At 47.0% G+C, this 16,088-nt stretch overlaps 1 protein-coding gene across 24 annotated transcripts in view; it reads right to left on the bottom strand.

The window, feature by feature from the left end:
* The window catches only part of ZMYND8 (zinc finger MYND-type containing 8), a 122,967-nt gene extending 112,138 nt beyond the window's left edge, over nt 1–10,829 (bottom strand). For 7 of the 24 annotated variants that reach the window (XM_032420127.1, XM_032420146.1, XM_032420133.1 and 4 more), the window contains exon 1: nt 8,204–8,264. In XM_032420127.1, coding sequence (XP_032276018.1) covers nt 8,204–8,262 — 59 coding nt within the window. In that variant the 5' untranslated portion in view covers nt 8,263–8,264. The other 17 variants (XM_032420131.1, XM_032420128.1, XM_032420147.1 and 14 more) reach the window with 14 other exon arrangements.
* Between the last annotated feature and the right edge of the window lie 5,259 nt (nt 10,830–16,088).

Below are 16,088 nucleotides of genomic sequence, written 5' to 3'. Positions count from 1 at the left end.
ACAATGTGCTAAGTAAGACTCCTAAAGGAGTTTTTCAAACCACTAGGTTGTTCTTTTTTTTAAGTCAAATTACTATTCCAGTTGTCATGCTCCTGGGGGATGCAAAAAAGCACATCTTTAGACACACAATTACAATCTGCCCCCGTGGGCCAATGAGAACCCAGCCGGCAAGTAAACAAGTTTCTCCTTGTTAACACCGGGTTCAGGTTAGAGGTGCTTCGCAGGGTACCCATAGTTCTGATCTCTGAATGCTGCAAGGCAGAGAGCATTTCCCATACCTCCTGGCTAATTCTTACAATTTCCCGATGAGGCAGAAACAGGAAAAAAATATATATAGGTTAAACTGAAAAGTGGGAGAATATGCCCAGGTTAGAAGCAAAAGGCCTGGTCTCAAAACATTCAAACCACGAGCACTTATCCCAGGAATTAGGCTTGGGGTGTCCATACTCCCACCCCCTGGATGTTTCCTCTCTGTTGCACGCATGGCTTAGAACAAGCATTCAGCACTCTTGAGCTGTGACTAATTATCCCCCACCACAAAAGTGGAATGAGGAAGGATTATTTAAAAGACAGGCTGAGAGTTGGGGGTTGGGGAGAGAGGGGAGGGGGGCAGCGGGAAACAGGCCCCTTGGCTGGGAAGGTCCACCAGAATCTTCTCTCACTCGGCTGAAACTCCCGTTGAATAGAGTGCAGGCCACTTCATGTGTCCCCCCCCACACACACACATACACACACCTCCCAGGCAAGCCAGTAGAGTTCTGCTTTTATAGGTGCAAAATGTTTGAGGTGCTGGAACCTTCCAAGCCTTCAGGCTGAAATGAAGTGATAAGAGTATGGGCAAAGTACTCTAGCAGCAACTCCATCAGTCTGTGATTCACCATGAAGAAAATGGGTACATCACCAATTGATATGGCTGGAATTTTCCATTTGGAAGACTCAAAGCCAGGACTGGAGGGACGGCTGAGAGAGGGAGAGGAAGGATTAGAATGTCCCTTCTGTGTTCCGTGGTCTGAGACTGTGACAAGACAAAAGATGAGTCCGAAAAGGCCTGGAACCTCAGGGTCAGAAGGAGATGGCTTTAGGAGAGGGCCATGTCTGATAGGGGAAGAGGACTCAGGATGGGAACCAGACAGAAAGGAAGAAATTATAGCTCAGAATAAAATTAGAAAACTTGCACACCTCAAACGTAACTAGTCCCAGCAGAGAGAAGAAAGAAAGGTAGCTTAAAATTGGAATATTAACACATTTAGCTCTCTGATGTAGAACCCGATTAACAATTTCACTGACACTGCATCCGTGGAGAAAGCTGTGACACCAATCGCCAAAGAAACAACTTGCATTTTGTCACAAACGGTTTCCATCAGAAGCAGACTCTTAAATTTAAACACTTTGCTAACAGGCAATATTACAAGGTGATTTGTGGAAGGTGATTTTAGCACGAATACTTTTTACTCCAACTTCAGAGACATTCTCAACTCGGAAACACACTCTGCCTGCAACACACACACGGTCCAAATGAATACTTGCTGATGGTTTCTTGCCTGGGGTGACTGGAAATACATTTTCATAAAAAAAAAAAAATATATATATATATATATATATATATATCAAGCAGCCCTCAGAGATGGGGAGATGGTCAACTTGAAAAGAACAAATAGCAACCTTGATCTTTCTAGCAACTAGAATTCTGTTTCCCTCTCCGGCACGAAGTATGTGAAATACTAAACTTACTGCAACCGATCCCCCGTTTTGAGGGACATAGAAAACACGCATCTGGGATCCCACCCAAACGTACAGTGATAAAATAGTTAGGCAGAACAGAGCCCCTAAAACCCACTTGACGGATTTCTGCAGTGATGAAAACATTCAAAGGTGTATTGATCATGTAAGACTGCATTCAAGAGAACAATTATTTGGCTTTTGGCAGCCCAAGAGGAGTGGGAGTCCTTCAGGCAGGGATGCTGCTGAGAAGCTAGGGAAATGCAAACTAGTTAGCTGGTGGCTATTTGCTGCTGCAGCAAGAGGGGAGAAAAGTGAAGCGGTTTTATCTTTGCAAGTATTACAAGTGGGCCCCATAATCACCTAACTTTAGCAATAGCACCACCAGCTTCAGCCAAGGATTTGAGCACAATTTCAAAAAACCATCTTTTTTAGCAGATCAGCAAGCCATGCTTTCAAAGGGAACCCGTGCCCGCACATGCCCGCGTGCACACACACACACACACACACACACACAACAACTTGCATTTGACTAAAGGAAATTGCAGTGTCTATGCGTTAAAAGGGAAAAAACTTCATTTACAAGAGCAAAGACCAGAATGCAAAATGAGTCATTCTGAATAGCCACATCTAAAGGGACTTCCTTTTTTCTACACCACTGATCTCAGTTTTTTTGGTGGTTGTTGTGTTGTTTTTTTTTTTGTTTTTGGTTTAGTGTTAAGGACTAGTATGTTATTAGGGAAAAAATTATCAATATTACATCAAAAGTGGTGGTGAGAAAAGATCTGTACCTGTCTGAATGCCCCACAGATCGTGGTCAATTTAAGTTAAAAACTGTTCAGTCGTTTGGAGGAGAAAAAAAAGTCAAATAACAATAATTGTTAAAAAGAAAAGGCAGCTGCACCTGGAGAAAAGACTTTGAACTCTTGTCCTTAACACATTAAAGTCTTAGAAAATACACAGCATCTTTCCTATCTGCTAGCTTCTAGCAACCCCGATTATTTAAATCAAAAACAATGGAACAACAAGCCCTTGTTTCAAACTGACATTACTTTTTTTTTTTAAGGTCCACTGGGGAGGCTGGGGACCAGCTAAAGAAAAGGGTAAAATTAGCTGAAAACCAAACAACAGCCTTTCACTCCAACAAGAAAATACACCATCAACTAGTTGTATACATTGTCTGTTGTCACCGCCGCCACCTCTTGCCCTCACATTTACCCTAAGTCACTTGCCTCTGGATTTCACAAACTTGATACGTTTCAGGCAATTAAAGAAGAAATAACAGTATCTGCAAATACAAGCAAGACTTTCCCATCCGGTCCCAGAAAGAATAAAAGATTTGTCCCCCCAATGCCTGAGCAAGAAAACCCAGGCTTACTTCTTAACCTGCATGCACTGAAAAAGAGCAATTAAAAGTTGCAGATGAAGTGCTGCACCTCCAGGATGTTTTAAGCCTTCTGATTATTAATTCTGAAGACTCAAGGCTGGTCCGTAATTCCCAGGAATGCCATCCCCCTCAACACTTCCAAGAGAGAGAGAAAGAAAAAAACATCTAGTTTTGACAGGAGGAAAAAAAAAAAAAAAAAAAAAAAAGCCTGGATACACAATGCCCAGATATTTCTTTTCCCCAAGTGCCCCTACTATTTGACTTTTAACCAAGAATATCTAACCCAGCTAGAATATATAACCAGCATGCACAAGACTCTGGTTCTACAGATGAGGATCATCGCACGGCAATTCAAGAATCATGCATCATTCGCAAGGACTTTTCCTTTAGCTTTTTACTTTCATTCAAAATACCAAACTGGTCCAGGCTGTAAGAAATATTTAATCCCCAAGACACAACATCTTCCTCTGCTAGATCACAAAAGAGTGAACATCAAAATAAGAAAACCATGCTTCCCTAAATCTGCAATTAATTTTTTTTTTTTAAATTGGGGGTGGGGGGAAGGGAATGGTTAGCAGAGCAGCTTTATATAAGCACTCACCTAAAACAGGCAGAGTCATCGGGAGCTAAGCTATTTATGCAGGATTCTTAAAATGGCGTCTGGCAACACTGCCTCATTCCTGTATTGAAGCTAAAATGGTAGCAGGTTGTTCAATAGCTGTAGCTCTTGTGGAAGCAGCCCTGCTAGTTTCAAAGCCACCTTCCTAAATATCAGAACTAGGAAAAGCTCAACCAAAGGACACCAACAACCCAACGTTTAGAAGCTTAAAAAAAAAAAAAAATCTGCAATGACAGGGGGAGTTTGTGAAGTCACAGGTTCCTGAGGAAAACCCTTTCCCTTTTAGATCCTGAGCCTTCCACAGAAGGCTCTGAGATGAGGCCCCCTTACCCTCAAATTAGGTGGGTGGGAGGTCAGGAATTATGCAGCCCTGTGGCACAAACTGCGGACAGACAGGTGTCTACACAAATGCAAAAATGTTAAAAGGGAGCAAGCTGGGGAGGGGGAGGAAGCCCATTCCCCCCTTCTTGATACATTAGAAACCAGCTCTGCATCCCTACCAAAAAGGAGCTAGGTGAAATCAAAGTGTTGCAAGGAGAGCAGCCATCTGAAAAGCCAAGCTAAAGGGCTGCACCCCTGTTCTGAGGCCAAGGTAAAAGAAAAAGGCTGTGCATAAGCCTGAAAACGGCCACCAAATACCCAGCCAGCCCTAAGACAGTTAACCTCCAGGAAAGACAATCTGAGCCTGCAGAGGAGAAACAACAGTAAAACATTCCCTCAGCCAATGCACGGGATACTCACAAATCAGATTTTTGTCCACCCCCAACAGAGCCCTGAAAATTAACAATGGGTTTTGCAAAACCCGCTTTCAGAGGCCGAACTAGCAGCCTCAGAGTGGGTAATGTAATTTACTGTTACAGGTCTGAGAATTGGCCTCCCCACTCTGGTGCTGAGTGGGGAATTTCAAGGTGACTGCTTTTTAGCTCCAGGGGAGAAAGGAGGGCATGGTGCCCAAGGCTGGGCCGGGGCAAGGACGGGAGGTTGGCTCCTCGCCGGCCGGTAGGTAGGTAATCTTGATGAGGAGGGACAGCCTGGCAGCAAAACTAGCCGCACTGCTGACATGGCTCCCGCCTGCTTGTTTATCTGTAAGGAGAGTGCGGAGTGGGGGGAAGGGCAGCAAAGCCTTAGCAACCTGGAGCCAAGGGTGAATCCTCACTTGTTTTGCATTTAAGATCAAGGGGAAAGGACTGCTAAACAGATTCCCTTATTAAATCTCTGCTGTGGGTTGGCGAGGCCACTTTTGCATGTATAGATCTTTTCAGGGTCAACCAGAGGCAAAGCCAGATACAGGGCCTCTGGGCGGACAAATGTTTGTTGCCTCGGCCACAGGAGAGAGGAGGAGAAAAGAAGGCAAAAGAAACAAAGAGATCACACATTGGAAGTGGTTGGACTTTCTAAAAACCTACCTTTGCCTTCAGGGTTTTCTGGGTTAGTGTCATCCTGGCTTTTTAAAATGTGACTCATTGCCCCCCCCCTCCCATTTAAGACCTGAAGAAGTTTCCCCACTGTTCTCCCAGGGAAAGAAAAGGGGGAATGTTTTGTTTAAAAGAAAAGGGGTTACAAGAAAGAAAAGGAGAGAAAGAAAGAAAGAAAAGAAAGAAAAAGCCATTGTTTTCATCCCTAATTTATAATCCAAGAGGCCCCATTGTTTCTTTGACTCAAATCTTTGAGCTGTTAATTATAAAAGTAACTGGACTCAGCTCCAACAGGCGAACTATGTTCATGCGCAGCAATTAGAAAAACTCTGTAGAAAGTTTACTGAGTGATTATATATAATTAATTCCTAGTTACTTACAGACGGAACACTGACCATTTTCTGGAGCTAATAAAAGCAGTTACTCCCCCTCCCCCATGTGAATGCCACTTAATTTCCCAAAGCAGAAAAGTGAATCCATCCTGGAGGGTCTTGAAGGAAAAAGAAAAAAAAGAGAGAGAGAGAGAGAAGAGTCAAAAGCTCCAGTGTGTCTGTGTTTGTTCCTTGCAGCTGTGCATCCTCTTTGGGGACTGAGGAGGCAGAAGGAAAAAGGGAAACAGCCCAAGTTCTGGGCCTCCCTCTGAAATTTATAACTGTGGCAGAAAGATCACTCTACCTTGATGTAAAAAAGAAAAAGGGGGTGGGGGTGGGCGGTGGGGAGGGAATGCCCCAGGACTGGAATGTAGGAGACTCTTCAGCTTGGCGGATAGGCTTCTCCTAAAAGGAACAAAGATGGTAGAAACTTCCAGAAGGCCCCTTCTCAGTCTGGCCACTCCAAATGTCAATCTGTAACCTTTCCTCCAAGTCTATTGGTTCAAAAGCTGGAGAGAGGAGCCCCATTGGGCTGCTCTGTAAGCCAGCACCGCTGTCCCTACCTAATCCTGCTGCAATGCAGACATTTATTTTCCCCCCTTAGTGAAACTGGGAAATAAGCTACTTTGGAAGCAATTAACTTTTTACAGACTCATGCTTGGTGGTGGCCACAGTACCAGAGGAAAGTGGCCAGCTTGGTCCACGGCTGGGAACTTGCTGGGACTGCACATTTGAAAACAGATCTTGGCTTTGCAAACCTGTGGGAGCCATTTTAATGCAAGCTTTTAGAGGGCAAATGCCTTGCCCTTAGGTTTCCTTCCAGCCCAACAAACACCATTATGCAAACGTTGAAGGCACCAAACCAGGAGTCTTGTGATTAGATATTGCTTCTAGGGAGGCCACAAGAACCTCAATATGTAATTTCCATTTACAGCCAGGAGATAAGAACAAAGAAAACTGCTAAGTGTCTGGACTGACTTGTGTGGGGTAGTAGCACTGTTCAGTTTTAAGTACACAACATCATTAACTGCCTGCACTTCTTAACAACTCGAAAAGCTGGCCTCGCACCGACTTTTCTTAACTTAGAATTGGTACATTTCTCGTTATTAAATGAGCCTCTTTCCAACTGATGCTAAAAGGTGGGTGGCTGGACACGAACTTAAAGGAAAAAAGATTACAGACTCCATAAAGTTGGCATAACACAACAACTGAATATATTTCCAGCATTTACAGTCATGCTAGATTGGTCTCCAGGCTGGAAATTTATGTAGTGAACTTCTGGGCAAATTCTGAAGCTAACGCTAAACAAGCGTCTACTTTTTTTCACTCGTAAGTTCTAGCTACAGCATTAAGAGATCAGGGGAAGTGTAAAAAGTGAGAAATAAATCATAAGTAAAGGCAAGCGTGCATAGAGATGTGTGGGTCAGGCTTGGGAACAGGCCAAATCTGTTTGTTGTGCAGGGAGTCCTGAATCAAACCGAGTTTGGTGGTGGGTGGGATTTTACACTACAAGTATCCTAAATCGGAGTGCTGACACCCCCGCCCCCCCACACCACCACCACCACCACCACCAGGCTCCTGCCCTCACCAGTGTTTAAGGCTCGGTGACTCTAAGAACAAGCACTTTCGTTACATTTCACAAGCAGATCACCTACCCAGAGTTCTAGCTAATACCCACACAATCCCAATTAAACGTCTCCAGTCCAGTCACAATGAACTGAACATTTCTCCCCTGTCTGAGGGTAAACAGGAAGTGTGATCTTCAATCCTAGCAGCAGGTTATCAGGAAAAACAGTGGATTCAAACAGTCACCTAAAATCAAGAGACTATTAAAAAGCCCTTATGTGGTTCCTGCTAATGAAAAGCCCCCCCTCCCAACTGCTGTAGCCAAGACCCTCTGTTACAAACAGACCCCAAATGTCCGCCAAACTCTTTATACATGGTCACAGAGGAAATGGATTGCTTTACTTACCCAACAAATGTTCAAGCAACCGTCTCATTTTTCCACAGTTAAGAAGAGAGAACAGGCAGGCAGATTTGGGACTTGATCAAAAAGGAAATTTTTTTTTTAAACAGTTACATGGGATTATTAAAAACACACACACAACAACACAACCCAACAACTGAATATGGAATATGCTGTCATGAGCCACAGACATGATTTTATTTCCTCTGTGCTCCATCACACAGGAGGACAGAGGATGATACAATGTAAAAGAGGGAAAAGAAAATGAAAACAAGGATAAAAGATACATTAGTTCATTGAAAATCATGCAAGAGTAGAAAGCTAAGGGATTCAAAAAGAGTCCTCACAGATTTATTGCAGGATGTTGTCCAACCTCCCTCCCCCTCTACACACACCCCCCCCCATCCCCATCCCTACTCCAAAAACTTCCTCCAAAGCCTAGAAAACACTTTCAGAAACATTTGCTGGCTGTAGGCTGGCTTGCAGAAGAACACTCTGTATCAACAGAAGTCAGGAAAAAAGGCTGAACAATGTAGTTTCAAGTGAAGCAGCCCTGTAGGGAGAGAACAGACCATGGAGAGACACCACCACCCACCTAGGCCCCAGGAGCTAGGATCTCTCCTTAGCACTGCTCTGCTGAGGGCTTGGTTCTTTTTAAAACACACGTCCTCTCTTGTCAGAACTTACTCCAGCCTTCCCAGAACCTCTTTGGAGAGGGAAACTTGCCTGCTTTGCTGTCTGCCATGGGCTCTCCTTGGAGAGGAGCCTGCTTGCTTACCTTCCATTTTCTTCCCCCAGCAGGCATGTGACACAGGAGAAGACAATAGTGCAGGGGGGGGGGAGAACTGCTCAGAGAGAGAGAGAGACAGGGAGAGAGAGAAAGAGAGAGAGGAGGAAGAAGAAAAAAAAAAGGGGAAAAAAAAAAAAGCTTCTTTTTTGGCATTCCAGGATCTAGCTTCAAACTATTCCAGAAACACCATGTCCTGGTGAAGAAAAGGTGTGCCAGGCCTTTGCTAGTTTGCAAAATCAAGCTATGGCTAATGGCTACTTAGCCATGTGACCCAAGAAAGCAAAAAAAATTCTCTCTAAACAGTTCCAAGTTAACCTAAGTGCTGTGGGGGTGAGTGTGGCACGGCCAGCCACAGAGAAATCACACTGCTCGCCCACAATTCGGATGTCTCAGAGGGAGGGGGAGAAAAGATGGTTAAAAAGTCGAGCTTACCTCTGTGGATGCATTGTTAACACTGTGTAATGTCAATACTTATAAAACATGGAGGACAGGCTCCTAGTTCTCACAGAAAAAGGGTTTGGCACTTCGGCTTGATGATCTGGCCGCCTAATAAAAGCTCATCCCCGATTGGCTGCCCCGGCAAATCGGAGTGTAAGGCCGGCCGGGATTGGCTGAAACACTTCCTGAGCGATTATCTTTGTGAGGCTCTGGTGAGCAAGAGCCATCCTGTGCATAGAAAAAGACAGGCTAAGCTAGGCCTTTTGCAGCGAGAAAAACTTGGGAAAGGGGCCCCCAGACGCACTTCTCCCACACCCTGGCTAGATTTCCCGGCACGGGCAAACCAGTGCAGCCAGCCTGACCTGCTCCAGCAAAGCCTGAGGCCCGGATGCCACGGGGAAGGGAGTTTTTGGGGTGAGCTGAAAGGGCTCACCCTCACCTGCCCCCACAGAAACGGCTCTTGGCTGGGAGGAAGCCTGGCCCTTTTCTAGAACAATCCAGCAGAGTGGTTCTCCCCCGGAGGGGGGGGGGGGGGGGGGCTCGGGGACGGAGTGAAGCCGAGGAGTGGGGAGCCCCAGGAAAACAGCCAAGGGGGACAAGGAAAAGGGGTTTGAGGAAGGCCTCTGAGGAGCTGAGGGAAAACAGGACAGACGAGCCCCAAGAAATCGCTACAGGGCCCTGGCTTCTCAGAGGACAGAGGATTCGGGCTGCTGGGAAGAGGAGGGGAGCAGAGTGGTCAAGTTTGCATAGTCATTGTCAAAACGCCTCCTGGAAAAGCAGGCCAGAGAGCCATTTGCCGGCAGAGAATCTAACTTCTCACCCCCCTCAGCCAGTACTCAAAGGAAAACCAAAATGGGTTCCTGCCTCCCTGCCAGGATGCCAACGGGCCCCCCCCCCCCCCCCGGCTCCGTCCTTACCCTAAGAAAAGCCAAATGCGCTCCTAGCAGGCCACATGCCTAGATCTACAAACTTCCCATCCCCTCCCGGCCCCCTCCCCCACCACTGAGGCCTGCTAAACCTGTCAGTTAAACAAAAATCTGACTTCCGTATTAGTCTGCAATGCCTTCAGCTTCCTGCCTATTAACCCTCTCTCGGACTCTGGGCCTGGCTGGGAAAAACTAGGCCCTGAGATCGCAAAAAAGGCCTGTGGAAAAATACCAGCTGCAGCTCTCCCGGCAGATGCAGAAAGAGAGAGAGAGAGAGTGAGCCGCTGTCTCTCGCCTTTGCTTCCCAAGGAGGCGTGTACCTTCTGAATCCAGGGCACAGGCAGTGCCTCTCGGTCTGAGAAGCCATTTAAATCCAGAGGGAGAAAGAAAGATGTCAAGCCCAGCAAGGGAACAAGAACCCCCATTATTAGCCAGGCCTACACCCACAGCTTAGCCCTTCCTGCCACAATCACCCCTGTATGTATGTTCTTGGGGAACTGGGCCCTCGGTGGGCAGACAAATCCCATGAGCTTTATAAGGATTCTTGCTTAAATTTATTTCCACAGAGAACGGCTTCTTTTCGTCCCCTAAGGCAGATGGAAGAGCTACTTCACACACAGACCTACTCTTGGCAGCCCCCCACCCCCATCTCTGGCACTGCTCCCCAGTAAAATATTAACTAGTTTTTTAGAGCTCCTTATAATTCCACCCATTTCAATACTATTAGGAGGTCTTTGCCTGTGTCTTCCCGAAAGCTGCCTTTGTAGTTGGTTTGTACCGAGAAGAGGAAAGACAAATCCAGAAGGATCTTAAAATGTCCATGCTTGCTTGCTTGCTTTTTTTTTTTTTCCTCAAAGACAAGGTGCTTAATTAACAAGATTTTTTTAAAACAGCAAGCTGTAACAACAGAAGCTAAATAAACACCATTATTCAGAGGCTGGAGAAAGCTTCCAGAGGTGACGCAGCCATATGCCAGGAGGTAAAACTATGGCCCAATAAAGTCTCCCCTCTCCTCCTAAAATTAGGACTCGTGGGCTTTCTGGTCCCACACCGTTCGTTCCCACAAAGAAAACGTAGAGCTGATCGCCTGCTCTCCCTGCCCCCCCCCCCACATGGACAACAGATGCCCACCTTGTGCACATAAATTCTTCCTGGCTGGGAATCTTATATCAAACAGGAACAAGCCAGGAATCCACACAGACCGTACGGCAGAGGCAGGGCCCAGGCTTTATAAAAAGGGAGGGGATTTTGTTGCTGTTGTGTATTAAGCGGAAGAGGCCCAGATGCAGGGAGGGACACCTCCATCACCCGGCCTGACAAGGGTCCAGCACTCGGGACAACAGGCCTGGGCCTCACTAGAGGGGAGGGGCCCCCTCTTCCTGCGGGTGGAACCGCGTACAGGGAGACCAAGCGGGACACAAGAGGTGGAGGCCAGAGCTAATCAGACCGTGCTGTCCCTCCTGGAGGCGTGGGCAGTGGCCCTCCCGCCACCATCCCCTAGGGAACACTGTCTACCTCTGCGGGGTGCTGCTTTTGGGGGAACGGACGTTGTCTGCAGGTCTGTGGCAAATCTCGTGTGCCACTAGCTTCACGACCCAATGAGGAAATGAAATACGCCACTGGCGCGCGTGGTGGATTTTAACCCAGGATTAAAGCTTGTTGCATAAGCAGCTGCAGAGTCCTCCCCGCTTCCCCCACCCCCCTCTGATCACTTGATCACTTGAAATGTTTTCTGGGGCAAAGAGCAGGAAGCTGCTGGCTTATTCTGGCAGCTCTGCTCTGAGGAATGCTATTGGCATTCGGGTAGGTCTGAGGTTATCAGAAAGACAGAGATTGGGCTGGGGACAGAGACAAAGGTATGGTGGCAGATGGAATCCGGGGAGGAACAGGGATTGAAAAGGAAGCCCGGGGCAGGCCTACTAAGGGCCAGTTCTGGGCTTGATGGAATGTGGCTGATAAGTGGGAAATAAAGAAACCAAATGTTGCCAGCCTCAATCTAGAGATCATTCGGTGGCCCTTCTCAAAACACCCCTTTGTGGGCGCCTGGGTGGCTCAGTTGGTTAAGCGACTGCCTTCGGCTCAGGTCATGATCCTGGAGTCCTGGGATCGAGTCCCGCATCGGGCTCCCTGCTCAGCAGGGGGTCTGCTTCTCCCTGTGCCCTCTTCCCTCTCATGCTCTCTGTCTCTCATTCTCTCTCTCAAATAAATAAATAAAATCTTTAAAAAAAAAAAAAAAAAAAAAACACCCCTTTGCAGAGTAGCCCCAACAGCTCCGGCGTGCTTGCCCGGGGCCTGGTACTGTGCTAAATCAGCACTTTGCACTGACTGACTCCATGAGGTAGGGAGCATTGTTAGAGATTTGGAATCCAGCCCAGCGAGGTGAAGTGAGCTGTGCAAGGTCACACAGCTGGCAAGTGCCAGAGACCAGACTTCCAACCCAGTTAGGACTCCGCACCCCTAAACTCGGTACCTTCCCCTGCCTCTAAAGAAAGGGACAAAAGAGAAGCCGAACCAAGCAGAGCAGAAGCAAGGCTAAAATCTACCAAGAGCAACTGCAGGATCTGTGTCTTCTTTTAAGGAGATCGACTCCTTTGAGAATAAGTTTTAAGTACTGAATGATGGAGCTGGGAGACCTTCAGCTCAGACTCATTTAAGGCCCAGAGAAAGCTCCTCTCTCCCTACAAGCCTCCAGCAAGATGTTAGACGGAACACTCTGCCATCTCTAAAATTAGGTTTTGATACTCCTGGAAATCAGTGGTTCTCAATGAGGGGTGGGTTTAGCCCCCCCCCCCGGGGGGGGGGGATATGTGGCGATATCCGGAGACTTGGGGGTTTTCACACTTGGGGGGAGAGGTGCTATTGGCATCTAGTGGGTAGAGACCAGGGAACATTGCTAAACATCCTACAGCAAGGAACAGACACCCCACGACAAGGAATTATGCTGTCCAAAATGTCCACAGTGCCGAGGTAGGGAAATTAATAAGCAGTGAACTAATAAAAGTAGATTAAAACATGTCTCTCTTAATATTCCCAGGGGATGGAGAGAATCAGGAGACAGAATCAGGCTTACGGAAGCCACGCAGAGTGTCTCAGTGATGAAGCTGGTCTCAAAGGAAAGGAAGGGCTGACCCGGCTCCCTTCCCCAGGCAACTTACTGCCGAGGCCTCGCTGAAATGGCTCTCCCCTCCTGCGGGCCTGCGGCCAGGAGAGCAGCCGAGCTGCAGCCTCAACAAGCTGCATCCCGAAGATAGCCTGGTCGCCGACTAGGAAAATAAGCACGCTCGGAGTTATCTGCCTCAAGCTAGCAGCAGGCCGCTTGGGCCGTTATGTGAAACGGGCAGGATGGAGGCAGGGAAGTGTTTTAAATATCTTGTTTTGTTTTGTTCCTTTTTGGCCAATTGGAACCGAGGCCAACTTCGGGCATGGTGACAGAAGGGCTCACCTTCAGAGCATGGAGCTGACCGAGGCATGTTACAGCCACAAAGAGGTAATTAGGACTTGTCCCTACCTTAGAAAAGAGGTGCCCTCTGGAAGGTCTTTTTTTTTTTTTTCTTTTTAAACTTCTTCCTAGGAGGGGCTGGTAGGATCAAAAAAATGGAGGGAGGAGGGAAGGGCAGGGGGAAAGGGGGGGTGCGGGGTACATGACCACCAGGCAGATGGCCGCAGTGTGGGTGCGGAGAGACTTAAGGGATGCAGGAAGAAAATGAAAATCAGAAGGAAGAAGATTCAGGACCTCCCCTTATCTGCTCTTTTTACTTCCTAGCAATTACCATTATGGGAAGAAGAGCATGTATTTATCTGCTGTTTGTTTCTTTGTCCCACTAGACCAGTGGCAATGTTAGGAGACATTTTAGGTTGTCCTATCTGGAGGAAGGAGGATGCTGTTGGTATCTAGAGGGTACAGACCAGGGATGGTGCTAAACACTCTACCAAACACAGTATAGTCATACCCCCCACCCCCGAAAACTAGCCAGCCCCAAGTATCACTAGCGCCGAGGCTAAGAAAGCCTGCCCTACACTGAGAACTTTAACAAGGCAGAGCCTGGTCTGAATTCCTCACCTTTGTGCCTGACAATTGTCAGAGCTCAGTTAAACACCACCTCCCACCCGGACAGGTGCACTCATCTCCTACCTGAGCCCCCCTATCTGCCCTTGCAAATGCTTTCAGGGACAGGGGAGTTAGACTAGGAAGAAACCGGGGATTTAAACACACACACACACACAAACAGGCTGCAAGCAATCCTTTGAAGCCAGACCTCATCCCTCCTCTGCTCAAAACCCATTATTGATTCCCACCTTGTTCAGAGTAAAAAGCCCAAGTGCTAAAAATGGTCCACCGGATCAGTGCCTTGGTCCTGATCCCTGACTCCACTCGTGTCCTTCTCCGCTCCCAGGGTTCACTCTGCTCACTCTGCTCCCGCCACCCTGATCCTCCCATCTGTTCTTTCCACCGCCTAACCATCCCCTCCCTCCTCCAGCCCTTTCCCCTTGATCTCCTACTTCCCCTCCCCCCAGACCATCTCCCCTGCTCCCCAAACCACCTAACACAAACCCAGTTCCCTCCTGGGCCTCCACATATCTGCCTTCCCGCCTTCTCTTCTGCCATCACCATGCCCCCTCCCCACTCCCCGCGCCCTCCCCGATGCCTCCCCCTCAGAGCCCTCTTCTTCCACGTTAACCTTTTCTCTTTCTTTCCACATCAAGAGGCAGAACCGTGCTGTGATTGAGTGCGTGGCTGTTGGTGTCAGATTGTCTGACGTCTGGGTGTGAATCCAGCTGCCCCATTAGCCAGCTGGGCAGCCTTGCTTGAGGTACGAAATTCGCTGTGCCTTAATTTCCTCATCTGTACGATGGGGGCAATAATAATACCCACCCGGAAATTCACTGGATCAGGGAAGGGAGGTCAAGCACTAGAGCCACACAACACACAGTGAGGACTCATGCAGTTGCTGTTACGATGTCACTCTGTTTGCTCTTAGGAAATTTCTGGATCCTTCCAAGTCATTTTTCTTCCTTTTTTCAACATCAAACTTTCCAAAGGAGGACAAGGATAAATCCCGCTAGCTGGCATGCTCCAAGCATTGTGTCAGGGGCTGTTCTGAGCAGTTTACATAAACTAATCAATTGCCCTCCCAAACCTGTGAGATGGGCGCCATATAATCATCAACCCATTTCCTAGATGAGGAAGCTGAGGAACTATCAATAGTCCCCTCCTGCTAAGAAAACTTCTCGGGCGCCTGTGTGGATCAGTCAGTTAAGTGTCTGCCTTCAGCTCAGGTCATGATCCAGGGGTCCTGGGATCCAGCCCTGCATTGGGCTCCCTGCTCCACATGGAGCCTGCTTCTCCCTCTGCAGCTCCCCCTGCTTGTACGCGCTCTCTCACTCTCTCTGTGTCTCTGTGTCAATAAATAAATAAAATCTTAAATAAATAAATAAATCTTTTTAAAAATCTTTAAAAAAAGGGACGCCTGGGTGGCTCAGTCGTTAAGCGTCTGCCTTCAGCTCAGGTCATGATCCCAGGGTCCTGGGAACGAGCCCCGCATCGGGCTCCCTGCTCAGCGGGAAGCCTGCTTCTCCCTCTGCCTGCCGCTCCCCCTGCTTGTGCTCTCTCTCTCTCTCTGTCAAATAAATAAATAAAATCTTTAAAAAAAAAAACTAAAAAAAAAAGGTTTGCTTATTATGCACTGGATTTCTTGGAAGCATACTTAAGAAATTGCTAACACTTTGCATCCAAGGGGTACTGGGTGGCCAGAGGTCAGGAATGGGAAGGAGATTTTTTACTTTTATATACCTTTTATATTTCAACCATATGAATGTATTACTTCTTCCAAGATAAATTAGTAAATGTAATATTAGGAAAATTCTGGAAGACTGTAAAAAAGGCAAAGAAAGATTAGTGGATGGCCCGTCCAGGCATCCCCATTGGGTCACCTGCACCTTTCATTGTTTCTGAGCTTTTTACAGCTCTGGCACCAGTAGAAGGCTAATACTAATGCAGAAGACTTCCGTCCATAGACATGCAAATTTAGTCCCTGGAATGCAATTGATTATTGCCCTGTGGATATTGGGGAGTTTTGCTAATTTTTGCATCTATTCATAAATTCATGTCAGCATTTCCTGTATGAGCTCGGCTTTGACTCCATCTTTGAATTAGTTGGACGATCGTACACATGCCCTCATTAATAATGAGTTACATAAAATACATAAAACATGTTCATTTTATATTTGTATGCTACATAAAATACATAAAACATGTTCATTTTATATTTGTATGCAGCTGGTTAAAATAAATTATTTTGAACAGTAATCTCTTTTAAAAGAAAAAGAAGTCCTCATTCACTTCCAAGAAATCAATTTCAACAGGCTGGTTAGTCTTGGGTCCACTGTTCGTTGATCTCATGCTAACATCTGATGCTGGACACCTCAGAGGTTCCAAAACACTGCCCTGCCCAGCGAC

Source organism: Phoca vitulina, unplaced genomic scaffold (genome assembly GCF_004348235.1).
Source record: "Phoca vitulina isolate PV1807 unplaced genomic scaffold, GSC_HSeal_1.0 scaffold22, whole genome shotgun sequence".
NCBI classification, from domain to species: domain Eukaryota; kingdom Metazoa; phylum Chordata; class Mammalia; order Carnivora; family Phocidae; genus Phoca; species Phoca vitulina.
Note: the sequence above shows the minus strand (reverse complement) of the source record. Positions and strands in the feature narration are given on the sequence as shown.